We start from the raw sequence: 17,432 nt of genomic DNA, 5'->3' as shown, positions 1-17,432 counted from the left end.
TTAGTCGGAGTTAGGGACTAAGGAGATCAGCTTGTGGACAGGTCTTTCAAGCACAGTTCTCTTTTGGAGAGGTTTTCCATTCTTGTCTAAGTCCGGAGTTGCCTTGAGAAGTTTAACTCGACGAACAAAGCCATCATCGCTTACGAAAGTCTGAACAACCTTGGCTATACTCCAGTGTGTTCTACAAAGACCATCGTCTTGTAGCATGACTATGTCATTTACCTCGAAGTTTCGCTGTTGTTTTGGCCAGGTCTTCCTGGTTTGGAGGGTGTGAAGATACTCTTTCTTCCAACGAATCCAAAAGAGATTTGTTAAGTATTGCACACGTCTCCATCTTTTTGAGAGATAGAGGTCTTCTCTCTCAAATTTTCCTGGTGGGGGCATCACAATACCTGACTTCATGGTCAAGACATGATTCGGAGTCAAGGGGAGTGGACCATCCGCACATTCCAGATCTTCAACTGTCAATGGCCTGCTATTGATGATAGCCATAGCTTCGTACAGGAACGTTCGAAGAGAGGATGTATTTAGTTGAGTTCCTGACTGTTCTAATATTCCATCGAGAACATTTCTGACATTCCTGATTTGTCGTTCCCAGATTCCTCCCATGTGACTTGAAGAAGGAGGGTTCATCTTGAATTCGCAGTCAAGTTTCAGTAATTGAGTGGCAACGCGATCTCCATCTAATTCACGGAGGCCTTTTTTCAATTCATGCTTGGCTCCAATGAAGTTAGATCCTTGATCACAACGAATGAGGCGAACATTTCCCCGGATAGCAATGAAACATCTTAGTCCATTGAGAAATGCATCGGTGGACAGATCGTCTAGCATTTCGATATGTACGGCCCTCATAGCCATACAGGTAAGAATGAGCCCATATCGCTTTATCTCCTTTCTTCCTTCCTTGATAGTAAAGGGACCAAAACAGTCAAGTCCACAGTAGGTGAAAGGAGGAGAAGGCTCTACTCTATCCTGAGGTAGATCGGCCATCTTTTGTCCTCTTGGCTTGCCTCGGGATTTGATACAGATTACACACTTGCTGATTAGAGATGAGACAATACTCCTGCAACCAATGATCCAATATCCACTGGAACGAATGGCATTGATGGTCAGATTTCTTCCTTGATGTGCAGTTCTTTGATGATAGTGCAAGGCAACGAGGTTGGATAGATGGCTTCGCTTTGGTAGGATGATAGGATGTTTTGCACCATACATCATCTCGGCCTTTTTTAACCGACCTCCCACCCGTAGAAGATTGTCATTATCAAGGAAAGGGTCAAGCTGCTTCAATGAGTTGGACTTTGAACCGACTGAGGGATCTGACTTGATTTGCTTCCTTTCTTCACGAAATGCTTCTTTCTGAATTGCACGGATAATATTCCTTTCCGCTATTCGTCTTGCTTCTACTTCATCAATGCTCAGGTCCTTCTTTCTGTAGCAGCACTTTACTATCACTGCAACTGCTGACACTGCATTATGAAGACTGGAGAATCGAGTGGAGTCAATCTATCTTCGAAAGATGTGAAGTTCTCTACCTGTGTAACATGAACAGTAGCTGCTGATTTCACTTCAACATCGTCAGGAGAAACCTCAACATCGACATCTTGTATAGGAATCTCACTCTTCCAAAGAAAGGTAGGTCCTGTAAGCCAGTTGGATGATAGCATTTCTTCTGTCGTCAATCCTCGAGAAGCATGATCAGCAGGATTCTCAGCACTGGATACATAATTCCATTGTTCTGGGCATGAAGTCTGAAGTATGCGTTCAACACGATTGGCAACATACATATGGAAGCGCCTAGTCTCGTTGTATATGTAGCCAAGAACAACTTTTGAGTCTGTCCAGAAGTGGTGCGTGAGAGAATCATAGTCAAGTTCATCATTTAGGATACTAGCAATTCTTACGGAGCAGGTAGCTGCCTGGAGTTCTAACCTTGGGATTGTTGTTGGCTTTAGAGGAGTCACTCTTGCCTTTGCCATGGCTAAGGAGCAGTGGACCTTGCCATTTTCATCCTTTAGACGCACGTAGGAGCACTGACCATATCCTGATAAGGAGGCGTCTGAAAAGTGGTGGAGCTGCACTTCCTGAGGTGTCCCAAAGTCTTGTGGTTCGAAGCAACGAGGGATGGTAACTTTGGGAAGTTTCAGAATCTCAAGTCTCCACTTTTCCCATTGTGGACGGAGATCTTCAGGAACAGGATGGTCCCAGTCCATCTTTTGTCTACACATTTCCTGGACAATCTGTCTTCCAACAAGAACCACAGGTGCAATCAAACCGAGTGGGTCGTAAATTGAAGCAACGGTGGCAAGAATCCCGCGTCTTGTCAGGGGATGATCCTTGAGGGTTAGTCTGAAACAGAATTCATCTGAGTTGATGCACCATTGTATCCCAAGTGCTCTTTCAATTGATGTGGAGCCTTGTTGACCGAGTTCCAGACTAGTCTTTGCAACAACAGTTCGTTCCGATTCGGGGATACTGCTTGTCACTCGTTGATTGTTGCAGACAAACTTATGAAGACGCAGGTTACCTTTGGCACACATAGACACTGCCTTCTTGATAAGGTCAATGGCATCTTCTTCAGAGGATACACATTTTAGGCCATCATCGACGTAGAAATTCCTCTTCAAAAATTCTGCAGCTTCTACACCAAGGACTTTGTGGTCTTCTGCTATTTGCTTCAGCCCAAAGTTTGCACATCCCGGAGAAGAAGTGGCTCCAAAGAGATGGACCTTCATTCGATAATCCACTGGGGGCTTAGAGAGATCCCCATCCTCCCACCACAGGAAACGGAGATAGTCTTGATGTTCCTTCGTCACACGGAACTGGTGATACATCTTTTCTACGTCGCAAGTGAAGGCTATAGGTGCTTGGCGAAATCTACACAGAACTCCGATAAGGGGATTGATCAGGTCGGGCCCTTGTAGAAGATGATCATTCAGACAGGTTCCTTGGTATCGAGCACTACAGTCGAATACGACCCTGACTTTGTTCGGCTTTTTAGGGTGATATACACCATGATGTGGTATATACCAGCTGCTTGAAGTAGACACTTCATCTGTGGGAATCTTCTCAGCATCACCTCGCTTAAGAATCTCATTCATGAAAGTCATGTAATGTTCATGGTACTTTGGTCTCTTCAGGAACTGATTTTTCAATCCGTGAAGTCGGCTCATAGCAGCTTTCCGATTGTCAGGCAGATCAGGTTCACCCTTCTTGAAAGGTAAGGGCATTTCATAATACCCATCATCCCTTTGGTGGATTCCATCTTTGATGATCTTTAGAAATTTCTTGTCTTCCTGAGACATCGTTTCCTTTCTGTCTAATTCATGAAAGTCTCTTTCTATCATCTGAAGGAAGTCTCCAGCAGTAACTTCCTTTAACTGTGTCTTGTAAATGTACTTCACATTAGACTGACTGTCTGTCAGACTAGGATCTGCTACCTTCACATTGACAGTACGATATGTCTGCCCAATCGTGTCAAAGCTCTCTGTGGAGTCATTTTGAGAACCACCGACGATGCTCCATCCCAACTCCGTCTCTACTGCAAATGGCTCATCATTCTTTCCAAGAATGCAATTCTTTGGTGCAAGAGCACGGGCACAATTGTATCCAATGAGCAGACCTATGGGGCAATCTTGCTTTGGTGCGAGCTGGTTCGAGATATTGTTTAAGTGAGTCCACTTGTTGGCTGTATCTTCTGTGGGGATATGAGCTTCATCAAGAGGGATGGAGTCCCTGGAGTATGCAGCAGGAAGAGGTATCTTTACTGCTGACTTAAAACCTCGAACGACAAGATTCTTGAATTTCCTACATGGAATTGTCTTGGAATCTGTCATTGTAGTCAAACTTAACATCGCAGTTTCAGAGGACACGTGAAGGTCATTTCCAATACTATCTGTGATAAATGTTGTATCCGACATCGTATCTAGTAAGGCATATACTAGTATCTCCTTCTGAGGGTCATCCAAACTAGATAGGTAAACAGGCAGCACCATCGATGTGAGAGAAACATCTACATCTGACCTGACTCTGTTGCAAGAAGCTTCTTTCTCCTTGGTAACTTCTTTGGTCTGAGTAGACTGTGCCTCACTTTGATCATGTTTTCTTTCCGTAGACAGCTGATTTAGTGTCTCATTGTGTAGACTTGTTGGGTGGCGCTTGTTGCACTTCTTGCACTCAGCCCTCTTTTGACACTGCTTTGACATATGACCTTTGGAGAGACATCCGAAGCAAAGACCTTCTTTCTTCACTAAATCTCTCCTTTGCTCCAAAGTTTTCTGATTGAAGTCCCAGCACTCATTCAACCCATGATTCTGCCGTTTGCAGAGGACACATGTCTTCTGGGTAGTGCTTGTCTTGCTGGCTACAGAGAAGGTTGTCCTTTGTTGACGAGATGTAGGATTCTTGCTTTCTTCCTGTATCTGGAAAGCATCGTTATGATTCTTGTCTTTTCCTGCCTTTACTGTGTCATATGTAACATACGGATCATTGGCAATATCAGTTTCTTCTGATAGAAATGAGACAAATTCTCTGAATGATGGATACCTGCCATTGTCTTTCTTGACTTTCGCTACCGTGCGATTCCATCTGTGTACAATCCAATCCGGAAGTTTCATGCAAATTTTGCTCATCTCCCGAATGTCATTCAAGATTTCCAAGTCTTTGATTTCTGATGATGCTTGAAGACATTGTTGCAAGAAATCTGAAAGTTTCTGAAGGCCTTTGGAATCCCTATTGCCGATCCTCGGCCATGAGTCAAGTTTGGATCGAAAGGCTTCTGAAATGGTGAAGGGGTTGCCGAAACGCTTCTCAAGTATTTCTCTGGCTTGTTCATATGCTTTCTCAGACCTCAGCAAAAAGAAGCCGCTGACAGCCTCTCTTGCTGATCCTCCAATGTACTTTCTTAGGTAGTGTATCCTTTCACCAGAGGGAATTCCACGACATTCAATTAAAGTTGTGAAAGCTGATAGCCAGTCAGGATATTGGAGAGGATCACCCATAAATACTGGAGGCTCAGGAATTGGTAACCGACTAAGTGTCATCGTTCGAGTGAAAACTTCTGCTAGACTTTCATTCTGTTGGGCCTCGCTTGAAGAATGAGATGGCTGGAAGACAGGTGAATCAGGATTTAAGGCCTTGCTCTTTGTGAGAGGAGGATCGATGGAGGCGTCATGTTTTTGCGACTTAACCCTTTTGTCATCTTGATTAGGGGATTTAATCAATTGTTTTGTCGATCTCATCGTATCTGTTGACGCACCATCATCTTCTACTTCGTCATACACTCTTATCATTGCCTCCTGTGCCTTTAGTTCACCTTCTAGGCGTTCCTCTTCTAGTTTTCTTCGTAGCTGTTCTATCTTGAGTGATGCTTCTTTCCTTCGAGCATCTTCTTCCATCTCGAGGCGTTCTAACACCATCTGGCATTCATTCTGGCGCTTGTGAGCAGCAAGTTTCTCTTGCAATGCTGCCGCTTCAGCTACTACAACTGCCCTTTTTGAAGAAATTGTAGACATTTTCGACATCTTAGACGCAGCAGACTTCATTGAAACAGAGGGTGCTTCAATGAATGTTTCCCGTCGTGATTCAGAAACGGCAACCACAATTTTTGAAATTGTGTCTACAATAATTGGGGAAAGCTCATCTAAATGCTTGGCTATGTCCTCATTCACACCGCCTTGAATTTCTTCAAGTTCACTTGCAACTTTTCGCAGAGAATCGAATCTTGCAGAAATATCAGATTTCCGCAGAGAAAGTTCATTTTCGTTAATGGGGACTGAAGAGAGCAATCTATCAGTGTCCTTTAGGGTTGTTAGCAGGTCAAGGTGTTCTGAATAAAATTTGCCCTGCAACTCATCATCTTTCTTTTGCATGATTGCTTTTTCTGTTAGTTTCTTTATGCGAGCAGAACGGCGCATATTCTCTACAGACATGCTATCTATGTCTACATGAATATCCATGCTACCGATGAGGGCATTAATTCAATAATCAACTTGCTGAATCACAACAGGGAACCTATTGTATATATTCTTCATAAAAAAGCATAGAAATTCCAAATGGACAATATATAGTTACATCTGACTTCTCAACATAGAAATGGAAATTGTTGAATCATATAGCAAAGATTGAAATTTAGCTTCCGCAAAATAATCTGGAGTTAAATTGCAAGTAACAGATACTCCATCAAACTTCAAAATTGAGAAGAATGCATTCAAATAATTTCTCGGCAAAATATCTCAAAGACCGAAATATGAATTTAGAAAATATAATGAGATATATGAATTATATCAATCATTTGCAAACTGATGAAAAGAAATGAATAAAATGGTATGACTTACTGAAGACGAATCATGATACGATCGACTTACATGTAGATGCAATAAAATAAAATTAGTCCGGTTGTAACTCTTGCTTCAGTTCGTTGTTTGTCTACTTCAATTAATTGTTATAATTCTAAGCCTATAGTTCTAGTTCTCGTTCATTGGTTCTTTGACATCTTTAAAGTTCTGGGTTGCGTTGTAGATCTAGATGTGTTTCCAAGGTTTTGAAGCCGTCACTCAGTTGCCGAATATCCCGCGATGCGCCTTAACCGATGGCTTGAAGGGACCGAATGCACTGGTTGACATCGAATGGCTCAGCTTGATACATCTACACGATCATCTAAGCATACCGGTACTTGTTGGACAGGATTCAATGTCCATCGAGTTTCACTGTAACTGCCACCAAGTTATTTACACAAAGTCAGAAGATCCAACGTTTAGACGGATGTTGAAAGTTTATTTCCAAACAGTGCCGTGAAACTGTAACAAACATTGAACAATTAAAACAATTAATTTCATATTTCATATCATTGCAATAATATATCTTTTCAAATTAAACATATATTAATCAAGTCTTATTGAATTACTCTTTTAGTGAAATTTCCTCAACTATGACATTTCAAACAAGACATATACGATCATATAACATTTCATACAATAATTCTTAACTAATTCTCATCATTCATAACCAAATGTCATGTCACTAAGTTTCAAGTACAATTACGTAATTTAAACAAAAGCACATCAATATCAACCAAGTTCCGAAACATAAATATCCATAATATTCCACAATCGTTAGAATAATATTACATGAAAACAAAGAATTGATTAATAATTTATATCAACAATATCATGAATAAAACTTCTTTCGATCCAACTCACCTCGTTGGCTGGACATAAATAACGTTTGCATGGCAGTAATGTTAAAACAGATTTTGCAGAGGAGCCGTAAACAAAGGTCTCCTTCTATAGGTCAAATAACAGCAAAGTGACAAAATCAAGAAAATAGTTATTTTGGGTTGTCATGGCACTTTGCGCGCATTGATATCATTAAAATATAATCAAGAAAAATATGTTTTATAATTACACTGAATTGGCAAGTTAGACCGAGAAAGTGTTGGAAAATATAAACTACTATTATACACAAGAATTATGATCCAATTCGTTCGATTAACAATTTAAATAATGTAAAAACAAAGAATTATCTTTAATTATCGGAAGAATCACTGGTAAAGAGACTTAAAACTAATTAGCGCAGCGCGTAGACAATAAGGTAAAAAACGCGCATCCACAAGGGGCGCGGGAAGCTGCCAAAATGAGATTGGGGGCAGCCACACAAAAGAAATACACATGCAAAAAAAGCCTTTAGTGGCGACCTGTGATGCCGCCTGTTTCATTGAAACTGAAAAATGATTTGAGGCGAAAATTATCATTGCTGCAATATTTCCATTTTTATTTGAGGAAAAACTTATATATCATACACATGACGAAATATATATCAAAGGCGTATTGTGTCCTGATATTGGGCAGAATATTGAATAATAACATTTTCAAATTGTGATAAAATCGAATAATTGTAAAGTCAACATTTCACTTCCACACTATAAAAATGTCACGGTTATGATTAGTTTGTTGGAATGTGTTAATTTGTGATGCCATGTGTCCTGCTATGGGCGGAATATTAAATGATATCAGTTTAAAATTGTGATAAAACCGAATAATTTGACATTTTTATAGTCAAAATTTTACACTTCATGTCACTGTTATGAATTTGTGATGCCATGTGTCAGAACTGCGGCGGCCAAATGCGGCCAGTCAGGTAATTTCAAATCATATATTTCAAGTTGCAACATTCCTTTGGCTGTCCCCCATGTAAAAGTGAGCAATGTGTCTGCTCATGTTATTCGACCGAGGCAGCGTAAACTAATTATCATTACAAAAGCATGGTCCCTTTTGTAATTCGCCTGTAACTCTGTAGTTAGGCAGAAATCTTTTGTCTACAATCTGCACGTAATATGCAATGAAACAAAATTGTTTTATCATTGCGGCATCAAAGTGGCTACAGTGTTGGATGGTTCTCCATGTCTTAAAACTCCTTGTTAGAATATACAACCAATACAAGTCTAAACAGCCATGGGCACTGCGGGGAAACCCCTTCCCGTTCACATAAAAGAGGCATGGGGACAGGGGAATGAAACCTTTGGAACAAATAGGCTTGTGTAGAAACAGAAAAATCAAAGAATAAGAATAAAGAAATTTTGAGAAAAATCGGACAAATAGTGAGAAAGTTATGAGCATTTGAATACTGCAATCACTAATGCTATGGAGATCCTCAAATTGGCAATGCGACAAGGATGTGTGATGTCACTGATGAACAACTTTCCCTTTGGTGGACTATAAAACTAATACCCTCAAAAAGTTTCTTTTTGCTTTTTCTTATGATGATACAAACTCTTTATCCATGATGTATTCTTAAAAAAATATATATTACAAGCCCTCATGTAGACAGAACACATGATTTATGGATAGATGTGATAAAAGAGGCAATTCTAGTGAAATATATACTAAAGTAATGGGGAGACTAGAGTTGTTCACAAGTGACATCACACATCTTTGTCGCATTGCCAATTTGCTATCTCCATAGCATTAGTGATCGCAATATTCAAATGCTCCTAACTTTCTCATTATTTGTCCGATTTTTCTCAAACTCAAATGGTTTCATTCTCCTTTAATAATTGCCCCTCTCTAAAGCCATAAAGGCCAGGGAGAAGAGCATGGGGAGGAATAAGAAGAAAGAGGAAGCCCAGAGAAGAATAGAAGTAGGCCTATTAACAAAGCAGAAAATGGGAGAAGAGAATCAAAGAAAACAAACTATTAGAAGGATGATGTAACCAGTGACATCATGACTGCATCACTGAACTTCATCACCATCAACAACATTGAAAATTTCATCGATCACTCCAATCTGACCATCATCACCACCACCAAAATCACGTTCATCAAATCAGGTAAAAATATAATCACCATCATCACTGTCATCATGCACTACCACCCAGACCACCACCAAAATCACGTTCATCAAATCAGGTAAAAATATAATCACCATCATCACTGTCATCATGCACTACCACCCAGACCACCACCAAAATCACGTTCATCAAATCAGGTAAAAATATAATCACCATCATCACTGTCATCATGCACTACCACCCGGGCCACCAACATCATCACCACCAAAATCATGTTCATCAAATCAGGTAAAAATATAATCACCATCATCACTGTCATCATGCACTACCACCCGGGCCACCATCATCACCACCAAAATCATGTTCATCAAATCAGGTAAAAATATAATCACCATCATCACTGTCATCATGCACTACCACCCGGGCCACCACCATCATCACCACCAAAATCATGTTCATCAAATCAGGTAAAAATATAATCACCATCATCACTGTCATCATGCACTACCACCCGGGCCACCATCATCACCACCAAAATCATGTTCATCAAATCAGGTAAAAATATAATCACCATCATCACTGTCATCATGCACTACCACCCGGGCCACCACCATCATCACCACCAAAATCATGTTCATCAAATCAGGTAAAAATATAATCACTGTCATCATGCACTACCACCCGGGCCACCATCATCACCACCACCACCATAAGAACCATCATCACCAACCACCATATTTATCAGGACATCCAAATTGCAGGGATTTATAACATCAGGGGTGAAATCGTACATAATTATCTCTAAACAAACTCTGCTCTGCAGCTAATTTTAGCCTCTGCAAACATGACAAACGATAACAGTATTCGTTTGGGAATGGATGCATCCTTTATAAGAAAGCAAAATCAATATTAAATCAGCCAACAGCAAAAAAAAAGATTTAAATATAAACTCAAGAACAGAAGGCCAAAAAGATGAGAAAAAAGGGTTGATACCTTTAGAAATTGACAAGGGTGTCAAAATAAGGGACATGGCATTTCCAACACTTGTATCAAAATCAGGGATTGCACAATTGCTGTTTAGATGGCTTTTCAGGAAATAGTCTGTCCTATCAGCTCGATTGTGTGGAAGCGTCGTGGTGTAGTGGTTCTGACTCTCGCCTTGTAATCAGAGGGTCGTGTGTTCGAATCCCACCATGACCTAACGTCCTTTGGCAAGGCGTTAATCCACACTTTGCCACCCTCCACCCAGGTGTTAATGGGTACCCGGTAGGATGTGAAAGCCTATATGTAGTATGCCTAGCAATCGAGTCTTGGAACTCTTGTTGGAATGCTCCCCAGGGAGTGGAGAAGGTGCATACATTGTAAGCGGGCATGCAAGGATCTGATGACCGGGGTAATAATATGTCTGTAAAACGCTTAGAGACGTCGTTCCGATGTATTAAGCACTATATAAATGCGGAATATTATTATCATTTGCCAGTCTCACTGAGGCTACATGTGGGAAGGGGGTTATGTAACCTTCATAAATTCTTGCCATGTATTTCAAACCTAACAAGACAGAGTATTCATATTTTGACATTTGACTGGAGGGCACTACCAACTAAAAAAATATCTCAAAAACAATATTGGAAAACCTGAGGAAGCTAATATATAAAATAAACACTCAAACTTCATCTTTATTCCGACATTTAGAATATGAATTCTTTTCTTTAATATTTCCTATGTACAGGTTAGAATGCACATGATTTGTCAACAAATATAAACAAAACATAGATACATATAAAGACATTAGTACAACTCTGTGTTTCAATATACACCAAAGAAAATATATGATAGCTAGACACCTGTGTTGAATTCCATAGTATATCTCCTGGAAAATTATGAGTGGATGATCAAAGCTTACAACTAAATACATTTCAACAGGGACATCAGGGCCAATCTTATAAAGAGTTACGATTGATCCAATCAACCACAACTATGGAAAGCTTGCAATGTCAACATCTAAAATACAGGTTTGTTCAAAAAACTTTCGAGATATGAAGTATATTCATACATTCACTGTTTTCTTGACAATTCAGTATGTTTCTCTTTGTTTTCAAAGAAAATTTTACAAATTTCCTCAGAAAAAATTATGACATTGATTTCCATATACTTGAAATTGATCTGATTTAATCTTAATTATGGAAAGCCATCAACATCGAGGAGGCGCGATAGCTCAGTCGGTAGAGCGGGGGATTCGTATTCCGGGGACCCGGGTTCGATTCTCACTTGGTGCGCTAGTGCCCTTTGGTAAGGCATTAATCCTCAGTACCAGGTCCTTCGGAGAGGACCTTAAGCCGTCGGTCCTCTGGTTGCTTGCTTACAAGCATTCATGCTTTCATAGGAGTCAGGTAAAAAATCACCACCAATCTAAAATGTATGTTTTTTCAAAATATTTTCTAAATATTATGAACATTCATACATTCATTGTTTCCTTGAAAATCCAGTGTACTTGTCTTTCTTTATAAAGGGCATTGCGCAAATCTGTTGGAAAAAATAATGCCATTGATGGACTTCCATACAGTTTAGGTTGATTGGATCAATCGTAGCTCTTTGTAAGACGGGGCCCAGTTATCTTCAGGTTGAAGAAAGTGTCTGAACTGGGTTTCGGAGACTTTTGAGTGGCGCGGAGATGGAAAATTCTGGAGACTTCATGCTTGTTGCGTGATATCTCTCATTATATCCGTCATAATAATCTGTGGCAGGCGATTGGTCTTAACCCCGTCATGTGACCAAAGATAGTTCCAACCAATGTCACGACCACCTCCTCTGGTGGTCGTACATATTTTTTCACTAGATGCGGGAGTTAACAACTGGCATCATACATGGCTCAATTATTTGTTCCTGGTGTGAGATAGATTGAAACAAAGTCCACCTCTCTTATTTTTGGCCGCAGGGAGGGGCGCACAGAAGCCTCCAAAACCTGGAGCAGACACAGTCGATAATCTGAAGGAGATGGATGTTCCCATCGAAACATTTAGTAATACCAAATTCAGATCAATTATCAATCAATTGTACTTAGGGATAAGGGGCTGGATCCAGGATTTTCCAAAAGGAGGGGCATAATTATACAAGGAAAATTTGATGAGCAAAAAGATTAAAAAAAATCACTCCAAAATGGAGGTCATTTGATCCAAGAAAAAAAAAATTACCATGACACATTCTAAGTGATGGCATTTGAAGATTATTCTTTTCAATGAAACCCTTTATCATGATATTCTATCATAATATCATGAAAAGAAATTGATATCAGATAAAGACCATTTCCATCTTCTATATTTGATCATTATCTTGGACATCATGCATTATTTTCAAATTATTTGAAAATAGTTAAATCTATGGTAAACACAACTGATACCACAGTGTAATGTAACCAATGTCATTTGTTCCTTACAGATACCGTAATTTAATATCATACCCAGGTTTTTAGAGCCAAGAAAAATATTAAAGGAAATTTCATTTTCCTGATCTAAATTGACAACAAAATAACCTGTTCAGTTTACAACAACAATGAACATATATATAAGCACCTATACTCAATAATTCACACACTTAAAATGCAAAGAGAATAAAATATATATTTTTTTTCTTTTCAAAGTTTCAACAAACTGCATGGCTGGCCCAGTGACACAAGAGTTTGTGATGAATTGAAAATAGAAAAAAACACTAGATCCTTGCCAATGTATTTAAAGGACAAGTCCACCCCAACAAAAAGTGGATTTGAATAAAAAGAGAAAAATCCAACAATCATAACACCGAAAAAATTTCATCAAAATCGGATGTAAAATAAGAAAGTGATGACATTTTTAAGTTTCGCTTAATTTCACAAAATAATCATATGCACATCCCGGTCAGTATGCAAATGACGGAACTGATGACATCACTCACTATTTCTTTTGTATTTTATTATATGAAATCTGAAATATTCTAATTTCCTCCTCATTGTCCTGTGAAACAAAGTTTTATTTGCCCTGAACATGTGGAATTTCCATTGTTTAACATTTTGTGGTTCATTCAAGTTGGCCTTTATTGTCAAATCTGTAAAAATTGAAATATTGTATAATTCAAACAATAAAAAAACAAAAGAAATAGTGAGGGACATCATCGATTCTCTCATTTGCATGTGACTAAAATGTGCATATAACTATTTTGTGAAAAATAAGCAAAACGTTAAGATGTCATAACTTTCTTATTTTACATCCGATTGCGATGAAATTTTCAGCATTATGCTTATCTGATTTTTCTCTATTGACTCAAATCAACATTTTTCTGAAGTGGACTTGACCTTTAAGCAAAATGAGCATGCCATGCTTATCTTGATGAGTCACTGGCATTTAGCAATTGATTGCAAACTTTTATAGGGCCCTGGACCCCGTCTTACAAAGAGTTACGATTGATCCACTCAACCACAACTATGGAAAGCCACCAATGTCAACACCTAAAATGCATATTTGTTCAAAATATATTGTGGCAAAAAGAAGCTGCTGTAAACTGCTATCTAAAAACTATACTATATGTTTGTCATTTTGCCTCCGAAGAAGATTCTGCTAGGATCGAAAGCTTAGGCCCCTTTTGACTCAAAATATATCGTTAATAAAATGTATATTAATTCATATATTAATTTTTTTCTTGAAAATCAAATTTGTTTACAAAAGACAATTGTAGTAGTGGATGTCTATATTGGTGGGATTGATCGGATCAAACGTAATCCTTTGTAAGACGTCGCCCTGGAGTTACTTATAACTTATCAGGTATTGAACATTGCAATCAATCAAATATATTCAGAGTAAGATCATTACAAAATACAATGTATAGTCATAAAATCAAAATAATACATTAATATTCCCACTTTTTCTCTTTCTGTCATTTTAAATCAAAATAAATAATGGAACCTCTTTGCATTGATTCTTCACACATTTTTACTTTAAAAAAAATCAAATTAAACTGGAATTCTTTCAATCAAAGTTGGGATGGGACATAATTGTACTCGAGTTCACAACACAGACCGATGAGTCCAGAGAAAATTTAATCTGCAGAGATATAACCTGTACACATTGCTCACGTCTGACATAATATGACACAAATGTTCACACACTCAATATTACAATCCATGAAAGTGGAATAAAATTCTTTGGCCCATATTCTGAAGTCGGGTTTAACTTAAACTCGGGATTAAATTTGTGGTTAAAGTATGGGAAGCCAAAAGTGTCAAAATCATTAAGTTATAGGTTTCTTACATTTACTGTGCTCTTCCCTGATGCATCAATGGTGAAGACAATCATCTATTTATACCTCCTAGACAATTATGAATTATTTGAGAGCCAAATGAGCTGAAATATGATATCTCTATTGTTAGTGATTTATGTAACAATTGGCTGTCCATACTTAAACCACAACTTTAAACCTGAGTTTAAGTTAAATCCGACTTCAGAATATGGGCCTTTGTGTACAAAATATTTATCATCAAAATATATACCAGTATAGAAATCGTACCAACAACATAAAATATCTTTGATTTCGTATTTACAAATATAGTCATTTGCAACATGATTTTCTTAATAAGTGAAAAATAATTTGAGCTCTTCACATAGATTTTTTTAGTTTAATATTTAATTTAGACCATCCCAGAGCTGCCAACTAGAAAAACAACATTTCAGTATTTTTAAAGCTGAAAATCAGTATTTCGGTGAGGAAATCAGTATTTTCAAAGAATACCATAGGACCACATGTGAAGCTGAAACTTAAGAAATCAGTATTGTACATGAAACTATGAGTATTCTTCTCATTTTTTCAATACTAAATACTGAAAATCAGTACTACTTGGCAGCTCAGCCACCCCCATTGTAAAATAAATATTATTACCGTAACTTTTCCATCAACTCCTCAATATCATTGTTACCTTGTATTTGATTGGTTGATAAGCATAACCACCATTTGAGTGAACGATCTACATATGAGTTCGAACAGAATCCAATAAAATGATCAGCGAAGTGTTTAAATATGCACAAATAAATACATGTGCCACATAATTCTTGTAGAAACGACGATATTACTGAGAAATTGACAAAACAAACATGGCATTCCAGTTTATCTTTAAGCGTTGTTACCGTGGTAGTTACGAGTGGATGGCAACATCATGTTATGTATAAGAAGAATTGTAAGAGCAATTACATTCATATATTTTGTTGTTTTCTCTTTAGGAATATTCCAGAATGTCCTGGCAGTAAAGCTTTATTAGGCACTATATTTAATGAAATAAAGCAATTTCTGTTATTTCTGCAATTTGCAAAGATCCATGATAGAGAAGGCTACACAATAGGCCGAGGAATTTTGTTATTTAAGGCAGACAATTGGGCTTCCTCAGGCAGTGGAAAAGAACAATAGACTTAGCTATTTTGTTGACATGTTAATTTCACTGAGGTCATTCAAGAATGTGTTAGAATTTGACTGCTCTTGAAAGAAGGAGAATGTTCTTAATGTAGACAATACTAGAACCTTCCATAATAGTGAATAATTTGTATCATATCAGATCACACCATCATATCAGATAGGAGCTAAGAGTTTCACGCCAGACTTTATGTCAGAGCAGACTTTATTTCCACCTGGAATATTTATTTTCTGTGGAATTATTTGCACACCATCAATGAACTGTTTGCAGTTATTTTGAGAGAGGAATTACATGTATCAGTTCTCATCGAGATCATCAACCTGTTTAATGAATGCTTTTCAACCCATGGATTGCTGAATTGATTGTAAATCATCATCAACATCGTCTTCACGGACAAATTACAACTCGTTAGAGTGACTTGTTATTCATCGTGCTTCGACAGCGGTTTCATCGTTGCCATCATTGTGAACTTTAATTTACAGAACCTTCGCCAACCAACTTGGATTAAATACTGGATTTTACTTTGGATTATTGCACATCTGTCACCTCAAGAGATGTACATGTAAGATCAATATTTATTTATGTTTTTATGTTATTTCCTGTAATAAAAGAAAAGGAAATCAGTTTCAAATTATTTTATTGATATTTGTTGCAGTATCGTAACAGTCACCATAATTAAACTTTTATGAAGCAGGGCCAAGGCTGTGCGTCCAGGACCGCGTTACACAAAGGTTATTGAACAATTAATTGCAGGCTTGATTTTATAATTGATTATACATTGTGTTAAATGCAATCAATAGTAATAGATATTCTTCTACGATGATTGCTAGGTTTTATGTTACAGTCCTCAGAAGGGCATAACATATACAATCAAAACATACAACTCAATTATACGACTGATTGCATTTTTCATGTCTAAAGGCCAAGATTTGGAAACAAATTCTATACAACTTAGATAAATAACGATTTAGTATTCTTGACCTTCCTTCACAATATCATCCACATTTGTCCAAGTCACAAAAAAGTAATTCATAATGATCCGATGATGAACAATACAAAAAGTATTTTTAGATATTACTTTCATGACTTTTCAATCCACAGATAGGAAAAATCTCCAATCAGAAACAGCTGAAAATTGAACCTTTTTGCTGGTTTCTCCTGTTATAAACTTTGACAAATTCTTAACTTTGGTTTCACTCAAACTCTGGCCCAACGTTGTAGTTTAAGTATGGAAAGCTATTTCACAAAAAAAATTGATATTGATCAGATAATGGACAATACCATAATTATTTTAAATATCACTTTCACAACTTTTCAATCCAGTGATAGGGGAAATCTCCAACTATGATGGTCTTTCAGAAACTGCTGAAAATTTAGTCTCTGTCTGCTGGTTTCTCCTGTTATAAACTTTGACATATTTCCAGTTTTCAAAACTTGAGTTTAATTTAAATTCTGGGGCCAGTATTACAAAGAGTTGCAATTGATTCGATCAATCGCAACTATGGAAAGCCAGCTAAGTCAACATATAAAACGCATGATTGTTCAAAAGAAAAGTTCTAGATATGATTGTATATATATCCATAAATCAATTACTTTCTTGACATTTTGGTGTGTTCTCCTTTGTTTACAAAAGACAGTTTGCTAATTTCCTGTAGAAAAAAATTATGACACTGATGGATTTCCATACAATCGTAACTCTTTGTAATACGAGGCCCAGGT

The 17,432-nt window shown here is 37.8% G+C and overlaps 2 protein-coding genes across 2 annotated transcripts; both read right to left on the bottom strand.

Moving 5' to 3' along the window:
* LOC121421266 lies at positions 1-1,218 on the bottom strand. The gene has a single exon (XM_041615928.1). The coding sequence runs from the start codon at positions 1,216-1,218 to the stop codon at positions 1-3; it is 1,218 nt and encodes a 405-aa protein (XP_041471862.1).
* Positions 1,219-1,451: 233 nt separating this feature from the next.
* LOC121421265 lies at positions 1,452-5,957 on the bottom strand. The gene has a single exon (XM_041615927.1). It carries the CDS (start codon positions 5,955-5,957, stop codon positions 1,452-1,454), a length of 4,506 nt encoding a protein of 1,501 aa, XP_041471861.1.
* Positions 5,958-17,432: the final 11,475 nt, after the last annotated feature.

Source organism: Lytechinus variegatus, chromosome 9 (genome assembly GCF_018143015.1).
Source record: "Lytechinus variegatus isolate NC3 chromosome 9, Lvar_3.0, whole genome shotgun sequence".
Taxonomy (NCBI): domain Eukaryota; kingdom Metazoa; phylum Echinodermata; class Echinoidea; order Temnopleuroida; family Toxopneustidae; genus Lytechinus; species Lytechinus variegatus.
Note: the sequence above shows the minus strand (reverse complement) of the source record. Positions and strands in the feature narration are given on the sequence as shown.